The following is a 27,062-nucleotide window of genomic DNA, read 5'->3' on the forward strand; positions in this document are numbered from 1 at the left end:
ACTGCATGCTGCTCATGATGGAAGATTCAATTAAGGCTCTAATGAGCAGAATGCAAATTACGCTGGCAGCACAGGGATAAATGAGATCACTGCAGTGCCCTCAGGTCTGGAAAGAGAAGGGGAGGAGATGATTTCTTTGTGTGTCTTGTCTGGCTCACACCACTGCAGTCTTAAGGCAGAGAAAGCCCCAAATGGCTGTCAGACACAGTGGGTCCTGGCTGTATGGGGTCTCTGTACAATGGGTGAAGGGATGGAGAGGTACAATTCTTGCTCCCTTAGGTTTTAATCTTATTCTAACCTGATTACAGTCTGAGTCAGGAAATCGCAGAGGTGTTTGGTTCCTAATTATCACCTATTCCCATGTATCAGCTCCCTTCCACTTCAGAGAGCAAAGAGTGTTTATCACATTGTGGAACTCAGCCCCTACTCTTTCATCCAATCCAGCGGCCTGAGAGCATCCCAACGCCTCCTCAATTACAAATATAAATTCAAAACTGCTCCCACGTCAGAAAATCTCACTGACTCGAATGAGAGCAAAGTTAAACCCGCCAAACCTGTATAAGGGATGAGAAAAACAAAAAGACTTTTTGCCAGCTACAGTATTTTAGTTGCATGATCTGTCTCAGATTTCTGAGAGCTTCATGGGAATTTGTGGATAGTCCCTCAACAAACAGACAAAGAAACACAGACTTTGCTAGGAAGCCACCAGGGTGGCCGTGCTCCCACTAGGCTCACCTGCTAGAGGGCATGGTACCCGCTCCCCTTCTAGCCGTGATTCAACGTCGCCTCCTGCACAGGTGTCCCCAGAGATCTTGCGGTAGCTGGAATATATAAATATATACAAACATGAATTTCTTAAGGGAAGGGTATGGCTACACTTCCACCCTCTTTTGAGAGAGGGATGCAAATGCTGACATTCAAAATTGCAAATGAAGCCGGGATTTAAATATCCCATGTTTCATTTGCATATTCGTGTTATGGCGCTATTTCAAAATAGTGATATTTCAAAATAACAGACACTTTTAAGACGCGGTTATTTCGAGAGAAAACCCTTCTCTCAAAATAACCCTTATTCCTCATACAATGAGGTTTACCAGTTATTTTGGGGGAAGGATTTTCTCTCGAAATAATTGCATCTTAACAGCATCTGTTATTTTGAAATAGCTCTATTTCGAAATAGCACCATAACACGAATATGCAAATGAAGAGTGGGATATTTAAATCCCAGCTTCATTTGCAATTTCAAATGTCTTCATTTGCATCCCTCTCTCAAAAGAGGGTGCAAGTGTAGACATATCCAAAAAAAACAGCATTCTCTCATGTGTAGGAATTAAGGTTGTGAAATCATGTTCTACTGTGTACTCCATGGATGCATTCCCTATAAAGGAGAATGCAAAGGACATGGGGATTTCAGTGGATGAGAAGCTGGATATGAGTCAACAGGGTGCCCTTATAGCCAAGAAGGCTAATGGCATATTAGGTGCATTAGAAGGAGCATTGCCTGCAGATCTAGAGAAGTGATTTTCCCCTTTATTCGGCACTACTGAAGCCAAATCTGGAGTATTGCGTCCAGTTCTGGGTTCCCCACTACAGAAAGGATGTGAACGCATTGGAGAGGATCCAGTGGAAGGCAACCAAAATGATTAGGGGGCTGGAGCACATGACCTACGAGGAGAGGCTGAGGGATTTGGGTTTATTTAGTCTGCAGAAGAGAAGAGTGAGGGGGGATTTGATAGCAGCCTTCAACTTCCGGAAGGGAGGTTCCAAAGAACACTGGAATAAATTGCCCAGGGAGGTTGTGGAATCCCCATCTCTGGAGATATTTAAGAGTAGGTGAGATAAATGTCTATCAGGGATGTTCTAGACACTACTTGGTCCTGCCATGAGGGCAGGGGACTGGACTCGATGACCTCTCGAGGTCCCTTCCAGTCCTAGTATTCTATGACTCTATGGAGAGAGGCTGTTCTCAGTAGTAACAGATGGCAGAACAAGGAGCAATGATCTCAAATTACAGTGGGGGAGATCTAGGTTGGATATTAGGAAAAACTATTTCACCAGGAGGGTGGTGAAGCACTGGGATGGGTTACCTAGGGAGGTGATGGAATCTCCATCCCTAGAGGTGTTTAAGTCTCGGCTTGACAAAGCCCTGGCCGGGTTGATTTAGTTGGGATTGGTCCTGCCTTGGGCAGGGGGCTGGACTTGATGACCTCCTGAGGTCTCTACCGCCCTAGGATTCTATGATTCTATAATTACTTATTAATCTGATCCTTCTTTTAACACTACTCACAAACTTGGACTGTATACTCCTTAGAGTAGGAACCCTCTTTTTGTTCTGAATTTGTACAGCATCTAGCACAATAAGGGGTCTCACTTGGGGGTCCAAGGAGCTACAGTAATTCAAATACAGGTTGAACCTCACTAACCTGGTACTCTCTGGTCTGGCAACATCTGTGGTCCAGCATGATTTTAGTGAGCTGGATGCCCACTTAGCATGGGTGTGGCCAAGTTTGTTTACAGCCACCAGTCCTGGTTCTCAGTGTTCTGTGCTGTTATTTAGCTCTAATTTACCTCTAAATATCCTCGAAGAGCCCAATAAGCAGTGCAAGTGCTGGTAATGCTGCTGGACAATACTGACCTCCCATAGGTCGGCAAATTCTCTAGTTTACCACCAGCCAGGTCCTTAGTGTGCTGGACTAGAGAGGTTCAACCTGTACATAGTAATAATCTGAAAAGTCAAGTTTCTTGACCATGGACAATACATACCCTCTAGTCTTCCTGTAAGTTGAGCCAACGGGGCAAGGCACAGGTGGAGAATATGGTTTCCCAGCAAATTCAGGATCAGGGACACAAACTTCTAATGATAAATCATCACTCAGTTTAAAACCAAAATCACTGAGGAGAGAAGTAGGGGAGGAAATGTTATATTGCTACTTCCATGCATTCTTCGCACCAGAGAGTTAGAAACACAAATGTTTGAGAAAACCATTCATTTATTAGTGGTAACGTTCAGATTAATAACAATGTTCTTTAGTCAGACAGCAGTTTATAACCAGCACCTCCAAACATTTTACATGCATTAAATTAAGCCTCACAATCACCAAGTACATTAGAGCATGAGTGGTACCATGGGGCTGGGACTCCAGTGACCTATATTCCATGCCCAATTCTGCCACAAGACTATTGGGTGACCATGAGCAAATCCCTGTGCCTTGGTTTCCCATCTATAAAATGGGAATGCAGTAGAATCTCAGATTTACAAAACCAGAGTTAGGAACTGACCAGACAACCACACTCCTCATTTGGAACTGGAAATACGCTTAGGCAGCAGCTGGGACACCACTCCTCCTCCAAAGAAAGCAAATACAGTACACAAGTGTGTTAACATAAACTCCTCAAAGAGAAAGAGAAAGAGAAAGCAGCATTTGTCTTCTGCATAGTGAAATTTCAAAGCTGCAATAAGTACATGTTCAGTTGTAAACTTCTGAAAGAACCATAAAGTTTCATTCAGAGTTAGGAACATTTCAGAATTATGAACTACCTCCATTCCCAAGGGGTTTGTAACTCCAAAATTCTACTGAAATAACATGTACCTTTTTTGCAATGGGTGAGAAAAAAGTAAACCAAGGCACAGACTGGTCAAGTGATCTGCCCAGCTTACACAGTGAGTTAATTGCAAAACTGGAAACCAATTCCACAATCATTGCATCCAGTCTGACCCTTCTAACCAAATTCCTCATTATTCCTTATTTAGATACCCAAAAGGGAGCAGAACTCTCTGTAAAAATGGGGTCCTTGGCCACCAATTTACACATTAACTAATAACCATTGCAGGTAATTGTCAAAGCAAAGCTCTCTTATCTTGACAGCTGTTTAGTTTCACTGAAGTGTAAATTAAAAATAAAATCACATAGCAGTGCCAATCACATCACTAGCTTTTCTACAATAGTTCTCCTGAACCATTATCCTCAGCCATTTTAAGGACTTTAATTAAGCCTCTTACTCCCTATTAGTGAAAGGGTGCTTTCAGTCTTAGTCTCCTCGGTGCTATAAAATCAGTCCAAAGATACAAAGAGTTAAATAAATGGGAACTGTTGGTTTGCTCACTGTTGTTAGTTACTGATATTTATAACTGAATAATACAACAGACTAAAGGGAAATAATTGGTACTTGCCATTCAAAGTCTTCTCTTGTACATGAGCAATTGGAGACCATAACTGGTCTATCAAAATCTTCCCCATTGAAGCAAGTCGCATGAGGCGTTCTCCGTTTGAAAACTGTCTTATGCCCCAGTAAGCACTCATTCCCTCGCTCATCGGAGGGTGACCACAGTTTGTAATCATTTTCTGTGCAAGGGACGCCTATAATAAATGACATGCTTGAGTTAAAAAAAAATTATCATGACCCACATACCCAAGACTCAAGATTTAGAAAGAGTGGGCCTGATTTTCCTCTGTCCTTTGCCCTGAGTTGTCCTTCACCCCAGTGCAATGTGGGTGCCAGATGCTGGGGGGCTGAAGATGCTAACCCAGGAAACCAGGTGACCTACTAGCACCCTGCTTTTTTCACCGCTGGCAACACCCACAGGAGGTTCAACGTTCTGGAGTGTCAGGCTTAGTACTTTTCAGGAGCCTCAGTTATATCAGAAGATTTACCCAGCATTGCTCAGGTCCTTAATTAATGTTTGTATCTTTAGAAAATACAATGACAATGTACATGCTCTGTACTTCCATTGCTCAGGGGTGGGGCTGGGGATGAGGGGCTCAGTGTGCAGGCTGCCCCAGGGAGAGCAGACTATCCCAGCCCTCTCACTGCAGCAGCTTGGGGCCAGGTGAGAAGCACCTCTCCATGGCCACTTCAGCTCCACTGGGCACAGCTGGGGGAGAAGCGCATGTCCCCTACCTGGGGCAGGTCCAGGTTTATCTGCCCCTTGTGCTCCCCAGCCAGCGTGAGGAATGTAGCAAACTCTGCACTTTCCCCTCACTCCCTGATGAAGGGGAACAGCCAGCAATGTTCCCGTACAAATCAGGGGGGAACTTCAGCCTGGAGGGTGGGAGGCTCAAGCCCAGGGCAATTCCAGATGGGGATGGACAGGCACCCCCAGACAGTCCCTTTCAGCTGCCTGGTGATTGTCTCCTTTCTGTGTGGTTTTCTGTGACGCAATCCCATTCTAAGCATATCACAGCTCCCTGGCACAACCAAACCCTAACCTTGCTTTAAGTTATGAGAAGAGGAAGCTGCACACAAAATTTGGTGGTCCTGGCTCATACCATATAGGAGGAATTCTTGAACAGACAGAGACAAAAACAAATTCTCTCAAAGATATAGCAGATGAGCATGCACATTCCCTGCACCTCCTATGCCAAGAACAGCACCTCAGGCTAACGTTTCTGACTCCCACATTTCCTCCCCTCTCTCGGAGGTGCTGGTTTCACAACATAAGGGCCTCCCAGGAGCCCATGCAGGCATTAGCACCCCTTGTGCACTGGTCCATCCGCCTAGCATGGATTTATGGACCAGAAGATCTATTGCTACATGGATTTTTCGGAGCCTTCACTCTACAGAGCGGGCGTGCAGGGATTAGGAGGTGATTTCCAGGTCTGAGTGCTCTGGCGGCACTCTGCAGTGTGCAGGGGGGTTCCTCTCCACCATACTCTGAGTTCCCCAAACACAGTTTGCAGTTCTTGGGGCTGTGAGGGAAAAGTTGCATCGTGATACCTTTGGTGCCTTGGGTTTAACAGGGGAATTGGATGGCTCAAAGTCTTGCTAGTGCAACCTTTCCACTTCCTTCAGATTAACTGCTCAGTTCAGGACAAAGTTGGTAGTGGCTGAAATCCTTTTGTGGAGCCATTTCCCCTGTCGTTCACAGCGGAGGGATCAGGAGCTGCTCCATAGAAATCAATGGAGTTGGGCCCACATGCCCAAAACAAGTAGAAAAAGAGACAATTCCAACTCAAGAGCTGAGGGATGTTCGGTGGCTCCGAAGGGAATGAATGACTCCAAAGCAATGACACTGCATTTGTGACGACCTACCTAACTGAAGTCAGTCCGATTACCAAACAGATCCATTTACAACAAAACATCAAGGGAATCGGTTATAAATTTTAGTCAGGCAAAATTCTTCTGCCACGTTTAACTGTTCTTTGATTAAAAGGCTGTGGTGCAGTCAAAGCTGAAATTGGTTATAAATCATTCATCAGCACGGCTTTCGGAAGTGGGTTGTTGGGGGGGGTTGTTGTTGTTGTTTTCCCTTTTTTACAAATCCTTCAATTACCGAAGAGGAGATTTTAGCTAAAGAGGAAACGTGCAAATATCCTTGCCTGCCATTTCAAACTGGAAACTGAATGGGCATCGAGGGACATAGAACCTGACACTGGAATTGCATGGGGTCTCTGCCCTGCACTGGCCCTGCAAGGGTTAAAACCAGTCTAGGGAGGCTGGGTGTCAGGCAGCCACAGGTGTGGCTGTGGATAATTAGGGCACAGCTGAGCCTGATAAGAGGGCAGCTGCAGACCAGGGAAAGGGAGAGTCTGCTGCAAGAAGTCTCAGGGGGAGGCTGGTTTTCTAGTGACTGTAGCGCTAGCACTAGGAATGGCCTTGCTGTGTCTGACAGGCTCTGGGAGGAAGCCAAAGGTGCTGGGGCTGTGGGAAAGTGGCCCAGGAAAGCAGGGGATGTTAGGAGTGAAGGAGGGGCAGTGAGAGGCTGCTGCTACAGGATCCCTGGGTTGGGGCCCAGGTAGTGTGTGGGGCTGGCTTCCCCCTTCTTCGCCTACACTTGCCAATGATGAAGGTGGCCAGATTAGACTGTAGTTTGCCTCTGGAGTGAGAGACTAGACTGAGGACTGCACTGGGCCCCTAAGGTGAGAGACAAGATAGCGGGTTGCTGCTCCCCTGGCAGGGGGGAGGGGCAGTAGGGCTGTGCCACAAGGCAGACACGTTCTGGATCAGGACTGACATGGGTCCAGCCAGGGAGCAGAAGGGAAGTGATGGTGATGAGACATCGCTAGCAGAGGGTGCTGTGGGTTGATAGAGTTAATTCCTGGCATGACCAGCAGGAGGTGCTGCAGCAGTGAGTTGACCCCATTGCAGGGACACAGTATCACCAAATTTCCCATCATCTGAAGGCTGGGGTTCATCTTAGCATTCATCTATACTGCAATGAAAGACCTGTGGCATGGGTCATAGCAGGGCTGAGCTAGGACTCATGGGACTATAAAACTTCCTTGCAGACTTTTGGGCTCAGGCTGCAGTCTGGAATATGAGACCCCACAAAGTGGGGAGGGGACAAATGTCAGCATATTTTTAGTCCTGCAGGTGGTGCCAGGGGCTTTTTATTGTAGTGTAGATATAGTTAGGCTGCGTCTAGACTGGCATGATTTTGCACAAATACTTTTAAAGGAAAAGTTTTTCCATTAAAAGTATTTGCGCAAAAGAGCGTCTATACTGACATGCGCCTTTGCGCAAAAGATTTGCTTTTGCGCAAAAGCATCTGTGCCAGTGTAGACGCTCTCTTGCGCAAGAAAGCTCCAATGGCCATTTTAGCCATCGGGCTTTCTTGCGCAAGAAATTAACATTGCCAGTCTACGCTGGCCTCTTGCGCAAGAGGGCTCCCTGAGTGGGAGCGTCAGAGTATTTGCGCAAGAACCACTGATTTTGTACATTACAACGTCAGTGTTCTTGCGCAAATACTCGCAGCCAGTTTAGACAGGCCAGTCTAAATGCACCCTTAGGCTCTGGGCCTGTGAAAAGGACCATGTGGGTGGAGTGCCTGGACTCTGCAGAGCCCCGTTGAAGAGCTAACGTGCCTTTCAATGAGACTTGGGCTCCTATGTCACTTCTGAAAATGGGACTTAGGCTCCTAAGTCAGGTGTTTTTGAAAATGTTATCAGCCAATTCAGATGACTAGGCTTCCTCTTTCTCCCTCTCTGAAGATAGGTGATGAGAGTACATCAGTCCATGAACTTTCTAAAGGCCCTGCTTGTTCCCGAAAGAATGTCCAATGGGGGAAGTTGTGAGGATCTACTGCTTTTCAGTGAATAGCCACCCCTGTGTTTGAGAAGGGATTGGGTAAACAGATGCTGTGTGTGCAAAACTCAATGGCTCATGCATACACTGGTGCCCTTACCAAGTGCGTCAGTGGTGTTTATCTGTAGTATCAGCCAGCTGTGGCCGTTCTCCTTATAGGAGCCAAAGATGGTAAATACGGTGCTCTTCTCTCCTGGCTCAGTGAGAAGTCCATACACAAACACCGGCTTTTCTGAGAAAGTGAATGTTTTCCAGGTCTCCCCTTCGTTTGTGCTGTACCTAGAGGGGCAGAGACAAGGACAGTGAGACTGCTGAAATAAACTATTGGTGGCCTCCTGATTGGGATTTATTTGCTCATTTCTATACATATATAGAGTCAGGTACTTTCAAAGTGCTACTGTGACTGTGTTTGTTACTCCTAATACTTGGATTTTCCATCCTTCGATCTCACAGTGCTTGACAAGAAAGGTCAGTGTCATTGGCCCTTTCCACCGCTAAGGAAACTGAGGCACAAAGAGCTTTGACTTTGTTCAAGGTCAGTGGAAGAGCTAGGATTAGAAGATTTCCTGATTCCTGCAGACCATGTTCTCTCTGAAGCAGAGACAGGCAGCTGCAAAATTTATCTGGCCAATACCTTGTTTTCTCTCTTTTTCTCTCACACCACACACACACACCTACATGTGTCATAGGACAGTGACAGCTGCATGTAACTACAGGGTTGGAAAGTCTGTCAAAAAGAAAAAGCCAAAGATCACGATAGTCTGTGCACAAAAGGAACAATGTAGTGAAAGGAGATTTGCAGATAGTAAACTTCTGAGATGCCTACCACAAGATCTGACAAGTCCCCGTAGGGCTCTCTTACGTTTTTCAGGGAGACTGATCCTGAAGTGGGTCAAGGGACATTAGATGAGGCAGCACATGTGCTTCTTTGATACAACAGTGATGCTTGTTTTGGGCCTTAGTTTTCGGACATGAAAGCTCTGTCAGCAGTCATGCTCCCTTTTAATATGCATCTGTTACATATTTAGCTTTTGTTAAGAGTCCATGGTCTTAGTCATGTTGAAACCTCTCCTTTGTAATATTTACAGTAAGCTCTTGGGTTAGTAGACGTGGCCATTGCAGTGCAAAAAAGGAAAACTAAGCCAAAACCCAAAATCACAGAACTGGAAGGGACCTCGAAAGGTCATAGAGTCCAGTCTCCTGCCCTCACGGCAGGACCAAGCACCATCTAGACCATCCCTGACAGGCGTTTGTCTAAACTAGGGATGTAAAAAATGGTTTTAAAAAGTAACCATGTAATCACTAAAAACCCTCGCAGTGACAAGCACTGGGGGCTTGGCTTATACGGCCGAGCCCACAGCACAGTGAGGCACCTGGCTCCTGGGTGTGGGGCCACCTGTCAGGAGCTCACACGTGCCGGCAGGGCAGAAGAGTTTAACTGCAACTGGAACCAATGAGATCACGCTTTTCAGTTCACTGGCTAGACTCTTACATCCCTGGTCCATGGACAATAGGAAAATTCATAGTTCCATAACGTGGGAATATAAATCCCTATGCTTCAGAGACTAAACTAACCACTAAGGCTATGTCTAGACTGAGGGTTTTTCCGGAATACCAGAGTATCCCAGAAAAACTCTGCGGCACCCAGGGAACACATCCACTTTTTCAGAACAGTTTCTGAAAAAGCAGGTGCATTCTTTCAACATCCCTGTATTTCTTCATTGTCTGAGGAATAAGGGATCTTCCAAAAGAGGAGGTTTTTCTGACACTTGGCCCCGTGTAGACAGGCCAAATGTCGGAAAAGCCTCTTCCGAAAAAACAAGCGTAAAAAGATACACAAATTGCAGTTTGTAATTTGCGTATCTTTTTCTGACAAAACCCTGCAGTGTAGATATAGCCTTGGTGACACAGCACTAGGAAAAATCTTCCCCTCTGGGTAAAAGGTCTCTCTAACCCTGTGGTCACCAACAGGTCGATCGCGATCTACTGGTCGCTCGCGAGGCCTCGACCAGTCGCTCGCGAGGCGTCCTGTCTGCCCCACCCCCATTTCCCTCCCACCCCTGAGAAGCCCCACTACTTACCTCAAGTGAAAATGGAGGTAGTGTAGGCTTCCCGGGGATGGACAGAAGTCCCGCAGCTTAGCGCCACTTCCGGTGATTCCGGAAGTGCGCTAGGTGCTCTACTGGGTGTACTGCGGGAGGGAGCATCGGCTCCCTGCACCGCACAGGAGGGGTGAGTCAGCCCCGCGGGAGGCACGCAGGGGATTTTCCAGCGCGCATGGGGGGGGTTGGCCCTGGGGCAGGAGTGCGCGAGGGGCTTCCCTGCGCGGGGGGGGTTGGTGCCGGGACAAGCGCGCGCGGGGCTTCCCTGTGCGGGGGGGGGGGGGGGGTTGGCCCCCTGGGCAGGCACGCACGCAGGGCTTCCCTGCACAGGAGGGGGGAGTTGGCCCCGGGACAAGCACGCGTGGGGCTTCCCTGCAGCGGGGGGTCGGCCCCCTGGGCAGGCGCATGCGTGGGGCTTCCCTGCACGGGAGAGGGGTTGGCCCCGGGGCAGGCGCGCGCTGGTTTCCTGGGGGGGGGGAAATCCTGGAAGGAGGGAGATGCAGGGGACTCTCTGCCTCCACTGGCACCCCACTTCGCAACCCCCACTCCCCAGCCACAGAACAGTCCCCACTCCCCTGTCCCCAGCCACAGAACTCTGTCCCCATTCCTGTCCCCACTCCCCGAACTCTGTCCCCACTCCCCTGTCCCCAGCCACAGAACTCTGTCCCCATTCCCGTCCCCACTCCTCGAACTCTGTCCCCATTCCTGTCCCCACTCCCCGAACTCTGTCCCCATTCCCGTCCCCACTCCTCGAACTCTGTCCCCATTCCTGTCCCCACTCCCCGAACTCTGTCCCCACTGGCACTATGTCCCCTGCTGCAGAACCTTGTCCTCTGCCCTCCCAGCACCCTGTTCCCTCTCCCCTGCTCCCAGCCGCAGAACTCTGTCCCTCCAAAATGTATAATTATAAATGCTTCATTTTAGATTTAAATAGCATGAATAAAAAACAGACCATTTATTTCATAACTATAAATATGTGATTTTAATTTTATGTATCGCATAATTTAAAAATAAACTGTTTATCAGAGTGTCTAAGTAAGGTCTGGGGATAGCAAGTGATGGACAGGAGGAGAATAGAGAGGGCGGGGCTTCAAGGAAGGGGCGGGGCTTCAAGGAAGGGGCGGGGCGGTAGATCTTCACCTGTTCTGAGATTTAAAAAGTGATCTTGGGTGCAAAAAGGTTGGAGACCACTGCTCTAACCACAAGGAAGCCATACTGACTAAGCCATGTGTTTGCTTCTTAGTCATGTGTAGCAATAAGAGATTTGATTTTCATCATATTTTGCCAAGGCTCCAAGTACCTTAGGATGCAGCATTCAAAGAGTAATTGCCAGGACAAGTGGGCTGCTACAGAAAGAAAGTCCAGAACACATTGGCACCACATTGTTAATAGTGGGTGTTAAATATTTGGGTCTCAGGCACCTTGGGTAAAGAGGAGGGGAGACTGAATTATAGAAGGCAAAAAAGTTGGGAATATGTTTAAAAAAACCTTTCCTCAATTCTGGTGAATAGCTCTGTCCCTGAGAAATTTGGGATGTGTATTTAAAAATAATACTACAGCTCTCTTGTAGAAGACTTAGTTGTTCTGTGCCTCAGTTTCCCATCTGTGATATGGGCATAATATCACGTCACCTTATAGAGGCTCTGAGGCTAAAGCCAGCAGTGTTGTTCATGAATGCAGTAGGGATGTTAAAATGTGGGTAATTGGCTAACCCTGTAACTGCTTTTAAGCCGACTCCTGGTGCTCACCCCCTGCTGCCCCGCACTGCTGCCTCTGTATCAGAGGCAGCAGCATGGGGAAGCAGTCAGCTCCTTGGGAGCTAGTGAGTGCGGGGAACTGGCTTTTAAGCCATGTCCTGGAGAGTACGGTCTCCCACCTGCCACCTGCTCCTGGAGAGCTGGCTGCTGCCCCTCACTGCTGCCAGTACAGGGTGGCAGCCAGCTCCCTGGGAGCCACATGTAGCCACTGAGTAACTGACAAGCTCATGCTTATTGATTATCCATTTAAATGGCTACATTCCTACATCCCTAGCACACAGACACTACTGCAACACAGCAGCAAGACAAAGAGAACAGTGAAGAATAAGGCACAGAGCCATGGAAATCTAGCATATGCCACAGGCAGATATCCTGTATACCCTCAGCTTATTCCTGTTCTACTAGTGAGATGTTTCTTCTCTTAGAAAGCGGTAGGGGAAAGGGTCATGGACTAGGATATCAAGGATAGGTAAAAGGCCAAATCAAGGGGTCACTTGCTATTCTATCGTTTTCACTGCTATTCTATCTTGGGAAGTCATCTGCTCCCATTAGGCAGTTTGAAAAAAAAGTCCTCTGTCCCAGTAACTTACTTGAGCTGGTCTGTCTCTGTGTCCTGTGTTATTGCCACAAGAATACCACCGTGGTCTCCCCATGTGTAGTAATGAGGTCCAGACAGCACCTGAGAAAAGAAATATTGACACGGGGACCTTAATGAGTGAATGTTGAGATGGCTCAGATATGACCATAAAGCATCACCTGAACTATAAAATATAACCACACGAGCATTTAGACATCTGAGCTAAAGTCCCATTGAAGCTTTGCTCAATTAGGGCTGAAATCCGTGCTTTGAAACATTTTCTTTAAAAACTGGGGTGTTTGAACTGTGCTGACTTTCTGGTCTCCTGGGCTGTAGCAGTGGAACGCCAGCTGATGTCTGGAGTCAACTGAAATCATAGAACTGGAAGGGGCCGGGAGAGGTCATCTAGTCCAGTCACTTCCCTCATGGCAGCACTAAATATCAACTAGAACACAGAAGAGAGAACTCTGAATTTACACCCCTGTAACCAAGGGAAGAATAAGACTCTGGACTCTTAGGCTGTGTCTAGACTACATGCCTCTGTTGGCAGAGGCATGTAGATTAGACACATAGGCAAAGGCAAATGAAGCCGCGATTTAAATGATCGCGGCTTCATTTACATTTACATGGCTGCCGCGCTGAGCCGACAAACAGCTGATCAGCTGTTTGTCCGCTTAGCGTGCTAGTCTGGATGCTCCCCTGTCGACATCAAAGCCCTTTGTTGGCAGCCCCGTTATTCCTCGTGGGATGAGGTTTACCGGGGCTGCCGACAAAGGGCTTTGATGTTGGCAGGGGAGCGTCCAGACTAGCGCGCTGAGCGGACAAACAGCTGATCAGATGTTTGTCGGCTCAGCGCGGCAGCCATGTAAATGTAAATGAAGCCGCGATCATTTAAATCGCGGCTTCATTTGCCTTTGCCAAAACAACAAATCTACATGGCTCTGACGACAGAGGCATGTAGTTTAGACGTACCCTTAGTCTCCTCTCAAAGTGGCGAAAATCAGGAATAACTTCACCCAAGTGAGAAGAGATGCACTAGTCTAAGGGAGCGCCTACACAGCATCCTAAACTCAAAATAAGATACACAATTTGCGCTATGCAAATTGTGTATCTTATTTCAATTGAATTTCAAAATAGTGTATGGAACGAGGGCTCCTGGGATGCCAAAATAGCACATCTTGAAATAGCAAGCATGTTTAAAAGACACAGGGTAGCTATTTCGGGATACTTCTGGTATCCTGAAATAGCCCTGCTGTGTAGACATACCCTAAATAAAAGAAGCTCCCTAAAGCTAGAGCAGTTTGTGATGTTTGCGAAGCTTCTGGTGACCTGAGTGGAGATTTGTTGGTTTCCCAGGATTTCACTCAATAGTCTGTTTGAATCTGTGAGGTTTCTTCGAACTCAGAAGCCAAGGAGCACTTGGAAACCACACATTAAGTGATCCAACAGCCAGTTCACACATCCACCACGAGGAGAAGAATTGTCGTGTGTCATACCCACCCACGGCTCTGTTCTGAAATAAGACCAGCAATTCGACAGACCATTCAGTTTTCCAGGCTGGAGCAGATGACTTTCACACAGCTGCTTGCCAGAACCACAAAGCAGAAGCTGAATCACTCTTGCATGGATACAAACTCACAAGTGTTCAGTCCTTTCCCTTCTGCTCCTCTCTTTGCACAAAGAGGAAGATTTTAAAATTCACACTGCGTAACTAAGAAGCCAGGGTCTTGTGAACCGACTCTTTCTCTTACTCATCACATTTTTACTTTTACATGCAGCACCACTGTGCCTGGTCAAGGAAGAATTATGTGGCTATCTCGCCTTTTAAGACTAAACACTTCCATGTCACCCCAGAAGTTCCTAGTATGAATCTTTGATATGTATATGCTTTCAAGGACAGGGGTTCTTTGGACAAGGTAACAAAAACTGTGGCCTGTTCCCATTGCTGCCCCAGATACCCAGACATTAACCAAACCGCACAGCATTTACTGGGAGGAAAAGGAGGCAGTTTTATTCACAGGATTAAACAGTTTACAGATGTTGAAATACCATATTACACTAACAGCAAAATGTACAGACAGACCACAAACCATGCCACAGACCAGAACACCCAGTTAGTAAATAACATTCAACACCCGTAAACTGAGAACATCTCATTCCATGCAGGCAGAAAACACTGGGTTTGTCTGAGTTCTGTCTGCATTCTTAGGGGGCAATACTCAAACATAAAGACACATAAATAAGTACATTGAAAGCTTTAATCCAACATGTCTGATGCCTCTGAAAATCCAAAGGAAAACAGCACTAAGAACAAGAGGAATGTAAACATTATTCTTATTCTCCCAGGTCCCCTGAATTCAATACTCTCCCCTGGCAGCAATCCTCAGTGATACCCCAGAATGTTCTATTGTTAACATTACAACAGTACCTAGAGGTGCCAACTGACATCAAAGCCCCACTATGCTATGTACTGCTCCAAAGAATTTGCAATCTAGAGAGACAAGAGAAACAAAGGAAATGTAGATGGGGACTGAAGATTAATCTCTCTTGACTAAGTGACTTGCCAAAATTTGCAAGCATGGAGTCTGTAGCAGAGGTGGGAATGGAAAGCCAATTCTCTCAACTGGAGGTAACACAAGGCCAGCCTTCCTAACCACACACTCTGAAGGTCTGTCTTCAGTACAGAGGTTTTTTCGGAAAAATGGCCATCTACACTGCAATCGTGTTCTTTTGAAAGAAAATCGAAAGAACGGAGGGGTTTTTCCAACATTGGTAATCTTCATTCTACAAGGAAGAAGCCTTTTTCCAAAGAGCTCTTTTGGAAAAAGGCATGTGTGGTCAAGGAAGAGGGAGTTCTTTGGAAAGAAGAGGAAAGAGGTAAAAGCACAGGTGCCCTGGTGGCCACTCCATCCATAGTAATCACAGCTGAAATGCGAGAGAGCATCCAGTCAGTGTGACTGCTTTTTTGATGCGCTTTTGCTGTGTGGACGCTCTCTTTCGGAAGAAGTTTTTCTGGAAGATCTCTTCAGGAAAAGCTTCTTCCGAAAGAAACCTTCAGTCTAGACATAGCCTGATGGTCCAGCTGCATTATGCTGGTCTTGATATTTCAGCCACAGAAGGCTCTAGCTGTATGTTGTGCCAATTAGCTCAATGTTGTTTAGTTTTGCCAATTTTTAACTGGTTTTTAATTATTTTAATTCAGTGGTCTTCAACCTTTTTGACCACAAGATCGGTTTTCAGTTTAAGTGCAATGTAAGATCTACCTCCAACCCAAATACCCTGGCCTGGCCTGCTTCCCGCCCCTTCTCTGAGGTGTCACCCTGCTCACTCCACCTCCCTTCACCCGAATCTCATTCACTTTCACCAGGCTGGGGTAGGGGGTTGGGGTGCAGGCTCTGGTCTCAGGCCAAGGGGTTCGGAGTGTGGGAGGGGACACCCTGCAGGTAGGGAGGTGGGGTGGGTTCTGGAGTGGCTTAGGGGATAGGGCATTTGCCTGGGGAGTGCAAGATTGGGGGCTTGAGTCCCTCCACCCACCCTGGGAGCGGCCGGACAGCCAACACAGGCTGCCCCAGGGATGGAGCTGGCGCCTGCCTTAGGAAGGGAGGATAAGGGACCTGCTGAAGGAAGGGAGGTGGGCTAGGGGATAGGCCATTTGTCTGGGGCGCACAGGGGGGTGGGCTTGAGTCCCCTCCACCCCCCAGGCAGGCAGTACAGGATAAGGGTCCCTTGGGACCTGGGGTGAGCTCTGGAGTGGCCTAGGGGATGGAGCACAGGGTATGGCGGACTAGAGTCCGTGGCCCCCACTCAAGCAGCACCTGGACAGCCAGCACAGGCTGCCCCAGGGATCAAGCTGCCTACCATATCAGGAAGGAAGGCTAGATATGGGGGGGGGGGGGGTTCTTGGGTGGACAAGGGGCTAGGCCATTTGCCTGGGGAGCACAAGGTGGTGGGCTTGAGCCCAACCCACCCTGGGAGCAGTTGGGATGGAGCTGGCTCTTGCATTAGGACGGCAGAAGGTAGGGAGGTGGGTTGGGCTGCGGAGTGGATTAGGCAGAGGGTATTAGGGTATTTGCCTGGGGAGCACAGGGTGGTGGCCTTGAGTCCTAGCCACTGCAGGAGGGGCCAGAAAGCCAACCCAGACTGTCCTAGGAACAGAGCTGGCTCTGGCTCCTGCATTTATGAAACAAGGTAGGGGACCTCCGGAAGGGAGGGTGGGATTCCAGTAAAGTCAGGGATAGAGCATCGGCCTGTGGAGAACAGGGTGGTGGTGGCTTGATCCCTCTACCCACCTAGGCAGTGGCTGGGCAACCAACACAGGCTGCCCCAGAGATGGAGCTGGCTCCTGCATTAGGAAAGCAGGATAAGGACACCTCTGAAGGTAGGGTGGTGGGGTGCGTTCTTGAGAGGCACAGGGCTCTTTCCTGGGGAGAGCAGGGCTGTGGGTTCAAGTCCCACCCTGGAAGTGGCCAGACAGCTGCCCCAGGGATGGAGCAGCAGAGCCAAGGCAGGCCCACTCCTGCCCCAAGCCCTGCACCACCTCTGAAAGCAGCTGACATGTACAGCAGTGACTCCATGTGCTGCCCCTCATCTACAAGCACCCACCCCACAGCCTGTTCTGGCATGGTTCTCCATTATTGATCAATGGGAGCTGCAGGAACAATATCTGCAGGCCACAGACAGCATGTGGAGACTCCCTCTCCCCCAGCTCTGACCATCTCAGGGGCTGCACAGACATGCCAGCCACCTCCAGGAGCACAATTGCCACAGGGATAATTACTGCAGGCGTGCCAGATTCAGCATTTTAGAACTCACTACACAACGAATTACATTTAAGCACAGGAGAGAAATGAAAGTTATGAAAGGCGCAGACCAGCCAAACAATGAAAGGAACTCACTTTGCAAGCAGTCAAAGTAGTAACAATCCATCCCCCCCTCCCCCCCATGTACATGTTGGGTCAAGAGATGAGGGAAGGACAGTGTGTGTTCGTGAAAATAACAGACACACACACAGGCTACGTCTAGACTGGCATGATTTTCCGGAAATGCTTTTAACGGAAAAGGTTTCCATTAAAAGCATTTTCGGAAAAGCGTGTCTAGATTGGCAGGATGCTTTTCCGGAAAAGCACTTTTTCCGGAAAAGCATCCGTGCCAATCTAGACGCGCTTTTCCGCAAAAAAAGCCCCGATCGCCATTTTTGCGATCGGGGCTTTTTTGCGGAAAACAAATCCGAGCTGTCTACACTGGCCCTTTCGGGCAAAAGTCTTTCAGAAAAAGACTTTTGCCCGAACGGGAGCAGCATAGTTTTTCCGGAAAAGCGCTGATGATTTTACATGAGATCGTCAGTGCTTTTCCGGAAATTCAAGCGGCCAGTGTAGACACAGCCACAGTGTGTGAGACTGACAGATTTGCATTGCCAAGCTCCCTCCATTCCCCTCTCTCTGTGTGGAGACGGGGTACAGGAGTGGGGGGAGGAAGGACACCTCCCCTCTACTCCCTCCTACACCCTGCACAGCAAGCAGGAGGCTCCCAAGGGGCAGCTCCAAGGCAGAGAGCAGGAGCAGTAGGACAGTGGGGGCAGGGGCAACTGAAGTGGACAGCTTCCCAGCCAAACCCGTCACGATCACCTGTCAGAGGCTCCAGGACTGAATGGTGGATCCCGATATCCTGGTTGGTGACCACTGTTTTAATTAATGATAATGCTTTGCATTCCTATGGACATCTATGTACACTGGCATCTTTAACACATTTGGAAAATTTCTTGCAGAATGATGCAATATACAAACAGAAAACTGGTACTTTCCTTGCTTCCTACTCGTCCAAGCCCTTCTGTGCTTGAAATGCAAGAATAACACATCCTGTACTCTCTGTCAGAATGTATCCTGATTAATCCATGTGTTAGTAGGGCCAGGAAACATTGGTTGTAGACGCAAAGTCCTTTTGAATTTCATTTCTAGGGTATTCAGCACATTTCAACAAAAGTCGCTTCACTTATACAAGGGGGTCGGAATTAAGGATACCCTGCATACATAACATACTGTGATATAATAGTTATAAACCAATAGAGCAATACTTCCCCACACAGATGCCTTCTTAGCTAAACCGCTATTCGGGTTCAATGCAAATGGCATCCTTACCTCTCTCCATCTTGCTCCTGCACTGCTTGAAACGTACACGTTCGTTTTGCTTGCCATATTCTTGCCAACTGAGCCTAGGAAAATGACAGCGTCATTTCTCTTGGTATTTCTTACGAGGTGTTCTTAAAATATAGTCAGCCACCACTGAAGTATTTTATTTGTAATCAAATGAGAGGTGCTGAGAAGTTAACTTTTCATACTATAAATGAGTTACTTTAAATAAGAAGTTTTAAAAAATTGTTGCAGGTTTTAGGAAAGCAACGTCAAGACAAGTATGGCCAGATGAAATTGGCTGTGTTTTAAATGTTCAATAGAGCAAGCCTTCTGCAATAAAATAGTGGAATCAGATATTAATACGTGTATGCTTTAGAAAGGCCTTCATTTTGAGAGTGGCAAGAATAGACTATAAAACGTGTGATGGGTTTCTACCTCCAGCAATAGGACGGTGAAATGTATATGCATCAATAATTGTATGAGGAGTGCAGAAGACAAAGGATTGCAAAATTCATATTTTAATTGATTTTTGTAACAACGTTTTTAATAGCTGTAATGGCTCCATCCTGCAATGCGCTGAGCACCCACAAGTCAACAGGAACTGAAGACACTCAGTACTCACAGATTGAGAAAAATATACCTGTGGCAATGATCAGTCCTGGAGCAGATTCTTTGGAGAGAATGGGCATCCTACGTGACTGGAAGTTGAGCAGCTGACTCAGTCGCTGGGCCAGATGAAGAGAGCAGCCTTTAGAAAACTGGAATAGAAAAACATACTAAGCCACTTGCTATTGTAAAAGGCATTCCATGTGCCACATTCTTTTGTGCTTTTGTGTGAGCATCTCAAAATGCTCCCCAAAGATTTGTAAATTCAACCTTCCAGCATCCCCATAAAGCACAGAAGAAACCATGGCCACCTCTCAGCTAGACCACCAGTCAGATATATCTGTGCCTAAAGCCTTCAGGCTGTCTCTAGACTGGCCAGTTTTTCCAGAAAATCAGCCGCTTTTCCGGAAAAACTTGCCAGCTGTCTACACCGGCCGCTTGAATTTCCACAAAAGCACTGACTTCCTACTGTAAGAAATCAGTGCTTCTTGCGGAAATACTATGCTGCTCCCGTTCGGGCAAAAGTCCTTTTGCGCAAAAGGGCCAGTGTAGACAGCTTGGATTTGTTTTCCGCAAAAAAGCCCCAATCGCGAAAATGGCGATCGGGGCTTTTTTGCGGAAAAGCGCGTCTAGATTGGCACGGACGCTTTTCCGCAAAAAGTGCTTTTCCGCAAAAAGCATCTGTGCCAATCTAGACGCTCTTTTCTGAAAATGCTTTTAACGGAAAACTTTTCCGTTAAAAACATTTCCAGAAAATCATGTCAGTCTAGACGTAGCCTCAGTGTTTAGGAAACTCCAATGGAAACTCTGTGGTGTCTCATCTCAGCAACACAAGATGCCACGGACACATCATACCTGTCCCCTCGCTCCCTACACTGAGGCTCTGTCTACACTAGGGAGTTACTTCAAAATAACCTTTTTCCTCTTCACAAGCAGGCACTATTATTTCAAAATAACAAGCCCTTTATTTCGAAATAATGGACATGGCAGTGTGAACACTCACCTTGTTATTTCGAAATAAGGGGAGTTATTTCGAATTAACTCCCCAGCGCAGGCATGCCCTGAGCTCCTTCAGAATATCAGATCAGGTTAAGGATCCAATATGAAGACTGTGATGGAAAGTTTTGTTTCTCTGGCACAATGGAAATCTCTTCAATAAGGGTAAAGTCTGTCTGTACAGAAGCCTGTGCAATGAATTCCTGCATCACAAACCTCCGTGCCTCAGTTTCTCCATCTAAAAGAAGAATGCTTCCCTATTTCACAGGAGTGCTGTGAGGATAAATTCGCAGGTCTATGTCAGGTGCTCAGATACTACAAAGACTCTGCCGCACAAAAGCCAAGAAACACATATGATTATATAATGTAAAATCTGCCTATGGTGAACTCTTATCATGAAACCCTGTTTGCAAGGGATGTGGCCTGGATTTTTTCAGTGTCCTGCAAAATGCAACTAAATCTATCATGTGTTTCTTCTGCATCATAAAAAAGTGGACTCCACCGTAATCTACACAATGCCTAGAAAAACTGTGACCTTCAAAACATTCATTCAAAGCTACTGGGAGGTGGTGCCCCCTGCTTGCTACACTCACCAACCACCGTCTCCCAGGGTAGGCAGCTCTGGCTCTCCTTTGGCTGCGGCGGGTTGGGCTGGGCTGAGGCTGCAGCTGGTTCAGCCCTCTTCCTCTGGCAGGGAGGGGAGAGGGCATGGCACCTGGACCTCTCCCTCTGGCCGCATGGGGGGAGGCCACGTGGCTCTGGCCCCCTGCCAGTGAGGGGCAAGGCTCCATAGTTCCTCTGTACCCCCTCCTCCTGGATCACTGGCAACGCCGCACATGTCCTGCACATCCCCTCCTCCAACCCAAGCCTCCCGAGGCTCTGCAGTTCCCGCGCACCCCCACCCCAGCCCCCACACCTGAGCCCCCACAAGGCTGTGTGGCTCCCCGCGCCCCCACCTTCTCCTACCAACCCCCCATCACTCCTGCACACACCCCTCCCCCTTTCCTCCCACCTGCGCCCCTGCAGCTCCTGCACACCCCCTCCCCGCAAGTCCCTAAGAGGTCACATGGCTTCCATGCTCCCCTGTGGGGAGGAGTTAACCCCAGAGCCATGCGGCGCAGAGCCAGTAGGGAATCATGGGGGGGCAGGGAAGCAGCATGCCCCAGAAGCCACGCAGCGGGGGGGGGCGCATACAGCTGAGGGCAGAGGAAGGTGCATGACATCACTCTCTCAGCCCACAAGAAAAGTATTTTAAAGTCTAATAAGACATTTGGAAGAAGGGAAAAAAATCCTGAATTTTCCTTTCACAAACTTCCACAACGAGGAGGTCTTTAAAATATGTGATGCATGATCAATGCATCATTTGCATCATCGGTGCAACATTTTGTGAAGTCAGTTGGGGATGCCAGGTCCCTGTGCCTGGCCCACAACTGAGAGGGTTAGACTTGGCAGTGAAGACGGCAGGGAGCACGGCTTGAACTCTCCAGTAAGACTGTGCACATCTGTATGCAGGATTCACAAAGACAGGGGGTACGTCTACACTACAGCGCTAGTTCGAACTAACTTAGTTCGAATTAGTTAATTCGAACTAAGCTAGTTCGAACTAGCGCATCTAGAACTAAAAACTAGTTCGAACTAGCGTTTTGCTAGTTCGAACTAGCGCGTCCACACTGATTGGACGCAGGGGGGCATTTAAGGGCGGCTGAAACCAGTTCTGGCAGGGCATCAGGTCAGCAGTTGCTTTGTGTGGCTGCTGTCGGAGGCTATCTGAGGCTCGTGCTTAAAGGGACCCCCCCGGACAGCCGGTTCTCAGCTTTTCCTGCTTGCTTGCCAACCTCGCCGAGGGACAGCAAAGCGTCGGTCTCTGTGCCCATCTGTGTTGGTGCTTCCCTTCGGGGGGGACCGCCGCAGGTGGCAACATGGAGCCACGGCTCGCCCTGCACCTTCTGGTGCACGTTCTGGACTTGCTGCTGCAAGCCTGCCAGCAATGGCTCGAGGCTGCCTGGCACCACCTGGGGAACATCAGCCCCCTGCCTCTCCGCCTGGCCGCCCTGGGGGCCGTGGAGGAGCCGCGGCGGCGCCCCGGCACCGGCGTGCCCCGCCGCGTCTGGCGTCTGGACACCAGCAGCGACTGGTGGGACCGCATCGTCCTGGAGCGCTGGGACGACCGACAGTGGACCCAGAACTTTAGGATGAGGAGGGACACCTTCCTGGAGCTCTGCGAGTGGCTCGCCCCTACCCTGCAAAGAAGGGACACTCGCATGAGGCCCGCCATCCCCCTCCAGAAGCGGGTGGCCATCGCCCTCTGGAAGCTCTCCACGCCGGACAGCTACCAATCCGTCGGGAACCAGTTCAGCGTGGGGAGATCCACTGTCGGAGCAGTGCTCATGCAGGTACGGCGCTCGTCAGCCACCGAGCCAGAGGGGAGGGGGGCTGCGAGGAGGGGATGGGCCGCCCCAGGGACAAAGGGGGGGCGGGAGGAGGCGAAGGCGCCCCGCACCGGAGGGGTCGGGCTGTCCCGGCCGTACTACACGCCGCCAGGGGGGTTGCTTCCGGGAGTGGGGCGCGGGGCACTGCCAGGGCACAAATGCTCCCAGCCACCCGGGCGCCCCACTGATTGACGCTTTGCTGTGTCTCTCTCCGCAGGTGGTCAAGGCCATCAACCGGGTGCTGCTCCGCAGGGTGGTCCGCCTCGCCGACCCGGATGCCGTCATCCGGGGATTCGGCGCCCTCGGCTTCCCCAACTGCGGGGGGGCCATCGACGGGACGCACATCCCCATCCGTGCCCCGGAACACCAGGCGTCCCGGTACGTGAACCGCAAGGGGTACTTCTCCGTCATCCTGCAGGCCGTGTGTGACCACCGGGGACAGTTCACGGACATAAATGTGGGCTGGTCCGGCAAAGCACACGACGCCCGGGTGTACCGGAACTCCTCCGTGTGCCAGCGGCTGCAGGACGGGACCTTCTTCCCCGACCGCCACATCAGGGTCGGGGACGTGGACATGCCCGTTTGCCTGGTGGGGGATGCCGCCTACCCACTGCAGCCGTGGCTCATGAAGCCCTACACGGGGCACCTCAATCCCTCCCGCCAGGCCTTCAATAACAGGCTGAGCAGGGCCCGCATCGTGGTGGAGGGGGCCTTCGGGCGACTGAAAGCCCGCTTTCGATGCCTCCTCACCCGTCTGGACCTGGCCGAGCACAACATCCCTCCCGTGGTGGCGGCATGTTGTGTGCTCCACAATTTGTGTGAGCGGAAGGGGGAGGCTTTCCTGCCAGCCTGGATGGCTGAGGCTGACCGCATGGCTGGACACTACGGTCAGCCCCGCACCGCCGCCGTCCGGGAAGCCCAGCGGGGGGCCATCCGGATCCGGGAAGCCCTGTGGGAGAGCTTCCAGGTGGAGGAGGAGGAGGACTGACCTCTCCCTGCATGCCCCACCGGGGCCTTCTTCCACCCTACCCCCCCCCCTTCCCCTTTCCCCTCCCTATCTACTGTACAATAAAGACACCTGTTTTTCAAACAAAAACGTCTGTTTATTTCAGAGAACTGGGGTGGGGGAGGGAGGAATGAAGGTGGGAGAAGGGAGGGGGAAACCTGGGACGAGGGAGCTGGAAGGGGAGGGGAGGGAAGGGAGGAAGGGAAAGGAAAGCTCAGGGGTGGGAGTCTGGGTGCCTCTCCCGTCTCGCCACACTGCGGGTCCGGGGGCGTCGGTGGGGAATGGTTGTGGAGGGGGGGGCAGAGAGGACAGGGGGTGTGGAGGAAGCAGGAGCGGAAGCAGGAGCGGAAGCAGGAGGAGCAGGAGGAGCAGGGGGAGCAGGGGGAGCAAGAGGGGGAGCAAGAGGGGGAGCAGGGGGAGCAAGAGGGGGAGCAAGAGGGGGAGCAGGGGGAGGAGGAAATGGAAAGCGGTCCAGCAGGCTCTGGAGGTGGCCTCGCAGGGCACGGCCCTGCTCCTCCAGGGCCTCCAGACTCCTCTGGCGCAGCCTGAGGTCCTCCTGGACCCAGTGGTCCTGGAGACGGAGCTGTCGGTCCAGGAACCGGAGATGCCGCCTCTGGTAGTCCTCCTGGTTCCTGGCTGTCCTGCTTGCCCGGGCGCGGGCGGCTGCTGCAGGCGGTGTGGTGCGCCCTGCAGGCCCCGGTGCTGCAGCTGTGGTGCAAGAAGACCAGCGGTCAATTACCCCAGGGGCCCAGGTGTGTGAAACCCAGCTCCCCTCTGCAAGGCCAGGGCCCCTGCAGGATCCCCAGCTGCTGCTCCGTGGTGGGCAAGGCCCAGGCGCACGGTCCCGGGGCTCCCTCTCGCCCCAGCCCCCCGTACACATAAGGGGAACACGAGGGTACTCACAGGTGGACGCCTCCCCGGCCTCTGATGATGCAGGCGAGCGGCTCTGTGGGGTGCCTCGGGGGTCCCGGGTCCTGGGAAGGCTGGCGGCAGGCTCCTGGCTCTCAGAGCCCTCTTCCTCCTCCTCGGTGTCCAGGAGCGGTCCCTCTGCCCCGGGGTCAATCACGTCCCGGGGGGCAGGGACGGCATGAGGCCCCAGGATGCGGTCCAGGGCATGGAAGTGGGGGCAGGCCTCCGGGTCAGCCCCTGGCAGGCAGGCCCGGGAGTAGGACTGCCGCAAGTCTTTAATCTTGCAGCGCACCTGCTCCCGGCTGCGCTGGTGGCCCCTGGCAGCCATGCGTCCATAGACGGCCGCGTTCCGGTGGCTAGTGCGGAGATCGTGGACATTTGAGGCTTCCCCCCAAACCTCGATGAGGTCCACGATCTCCGCACTTGACCAGGCGGGCGCCCGCCTTTTGCGCCCCCGGGCAGGCTCCCGGGAGCCGCCAGGCTGGTCGTGGGGAGCAGTGGAGGGCTGGGAGCCCTCGGATGGCTGGCTCATCCTGTGGCAGGTGCAGGCTGTGCAGGCACGGGTGCTTGCAGCCTTGCAACTGGCACAAAGTGAGTAGCCAGCCCGTGGCCCTTTAAGGGCTCCGGGGCCGGGAGGGGGGCAATAGAGTTTCCCTGGTGTTGGCCAGAGTGGCCACCAGGGAAACCTGGGAAGCCTTAGCCTCCCACTAGTTCGAACTAAAGGGCTACACAGCCCTTAGTTCGAACTAGCTAGTTCGAACTAGGCGTTAGTCCTCGTAAAATGAGGTTTACCTAGTTCGAACTAAGCGCTCCGTTAGTTCGAATTAAGTTCGAACTAACGGAGCGCTAGTGTAGCGCATAGGAAAGTTAGTTCGAACTAACGTCCGTTAGTTCGAACTAACTTTCTAGTGTAGACATACCCTGGATGCTTCTTAACCCTTTCTACCCCACACAAAGCGAAATCTAGCCGTATATTTTTAGCCTCTGTGTGATTTGATATTGAGACAACAGGTGGAATCCTGGCCCGACTGACGTCAATGGAAGCTTTGACACTGACTTCACTAGGGCCTGGAGTTCACCCGCAATGTCTCCAAACTGGTACCTCCGCAGATCCTTTCCACTGACTCCACCAGAACCGACATTTCCTCCTCTGGCAACAGAAACAGAGGAGCTTCATCAGTAATCAAGGCTAATGTTGGCCTTCTCTAGCCAGCCGGCTAGAGAAGTGGGAAGAAAGGCTCTCACCTCAGTACTGACCCAATGCTCTGGGCTGATGCTGGGGGCTGTAGGAGGTACCATCTTTCTGACACAATTTCAAACCAAGGTCCTGTCCCTCAAGAGTCTCTGATACTTTTACTGCCATAGGGAGTTTAAACCTGGTCTCCACCCTCCCTGTTTGTAATCTCATTCTCGAACCAATCCTTCCAAGGGTGCAAATGGTTAATGACTGACCCAACAATTCTTCACAGAGGAAATGAGGTTAAAAATGCTCCTTTCCTCAAACATCAGTTACCTCGCAATCTATTTTTTCTCCATAACCTGTGTATGCTGGAGCCTGCAGGAACTCCCAGGTTCCACCCTTGTCAAAGGTGATGACAGACCTCATGTTCTCTTCACTGAAAGAGCCGTTTATCAGGGTGGCAATGTACACTCCTCTCACACCCTCAACACGGTGGAAGTCTGCAAAAGGCTCGTTGGCAAAATACCTGCAATGAAGCGCATGTGAGTGTCATATGGTTGACGGCAGTAAGCACTGCCATTGTGGGCAGAAAGCACAAGTACGATCGCTTCTCAGAGAAATATCCAGATCAAAGCACGGAAAGCCAATTGACCAAACGAGTGTTTCACCGGGGTACTGCTGTCATCTATCCTGAGTCCTTTCATTGGACACTTTTAGAAGGCCACCTCAAAGCGACCAGTAAGAAACCACCTTCCTCACAGTGTGGGTCCTCCAGACCGAGGCAGCGAGAGCTGTGCCCTGGCTCCACACCCTCACGCTGGTCTTACATCGTCACCGGAATGGAATCACAAGTAGGAACACAGCCTCGGGCAGCAGTTTTCAAACTTTTTATCTCATGACGCAGCTGAAGAAAATTGTTGATTCCCATGACCCAGCATAACTGAACTAAAATGTGGATCGGGGGGCTGAGGAAGAGAGCTGCAGCTTTGGGGAAGGGTCAGGGCTGGGGCAGGGGCCTTGCCTTGAGTGGTTCCCAGGCGGCAGTGCAGCAGGGGGGAGGGGCTAAGACAGTTTCCTGCCTCTCCTGGCCCTGCAGACTATGCTGCGCTCCAGAAGCAGCCGCAGCAGGTTCCCAGTCAATGGGAGTGTGGCGCTAGTGCTTGGGGCAGGGGCAGGGGCAAGGGCCCTTCTGCCCCCCACTCTCACCTAGGAGCTGGCCATGTCCGGGGAGCAGCACAGTCTGCAGTGCCTGGACAGGCAGGTAGCTGCCTTAGCACCCCACTGATCCCCTGCAGCAATGAGACTGGGTCACATCTAAGCACAGGAGTGGGAGCTCAGAATTACTGAGAC

At 50.4% G+C, this 27,062-nt stretch overlaps 2 protein-coding genes across 3 annotated transcripts in view; both read right to left on the reverse strand.

Annotated features, from left to right (window-relative positions):
• The window catches only part of LOC102444015 (sortilin-related receptor), a 159,378-nt gene that overhangs the window by 69,305 nt on the left and 63,011 nt on the right, over nt 1–27,062 (reverse strand). For both annotated transcript variants that reach the window (XM_075909723.1, XM_075909722.1), the window contains exons 9-16: nt 26,046–26,238; nt 19,227–19,344; nt 18,593–18,666; nt 12,472–12,560; nt 8,123–8,301; nt 4,172–4,358; nt 2,764–2,892; nt 736–821 (exon numbers count right to left, since the gene is read on the reverse strand). In XM_075909723.1, coding sequence (XP_075765838.1) covers nt 736–821; nt 2,764–2,892; nt 4,172–4,358; nt 8,123–8,301; nt 12,472–12,560; nt 18,593–18,666; nt 19,227–19,344; nt 26,046–26,238 — 1,055 coding nt within the window. The remainder of the gene's footprint in view (nt 1–735; nt 822–2,763; nt 2,893–4,171; nt 4,359–8,122; nt 8,302–12,471; nt 12,561–18,592; nt 18,667–19,226; nt 19,345–26,045; nt 26,239–27,062) is intronic.
• LOC142820540 (uncharacterized) lies at nt 23,706–26,039 on the reverse strand. The gene is made up of 2 exons (XM_075909725.1): nt 24,527–26,039; nt 23,706–24,331 (listed from the first exon to the last, which is right to left on the reverse strand). The coding sequence occupies exons 1-2, from the start codon at nt 25,062–25,064 to the stop codon at nt 23,838–23,840; spliced, it is 1,032 nt and encodes a 343-aa protein (XP_075765840.1). The 5' UTR covers nt 25,065–26,039; the 3' UTR covers nt 23,706–23,837.

Source organism: Pelodiscus sinensis, chromosome 26 (genome assembly GCF_049634645.1).
Source record: "Pelodiscus sinensis isolate JC-2024 chromosome 26, ASM4963464v1, whole genome shotgun sequence".
In the NCBI taxonomy this organism is placed as follows: Eukaryota; Metazoa; Chordata; order Testudines; family Trionychidae; genus Pelodiscus; species Pelodiscus sinensis.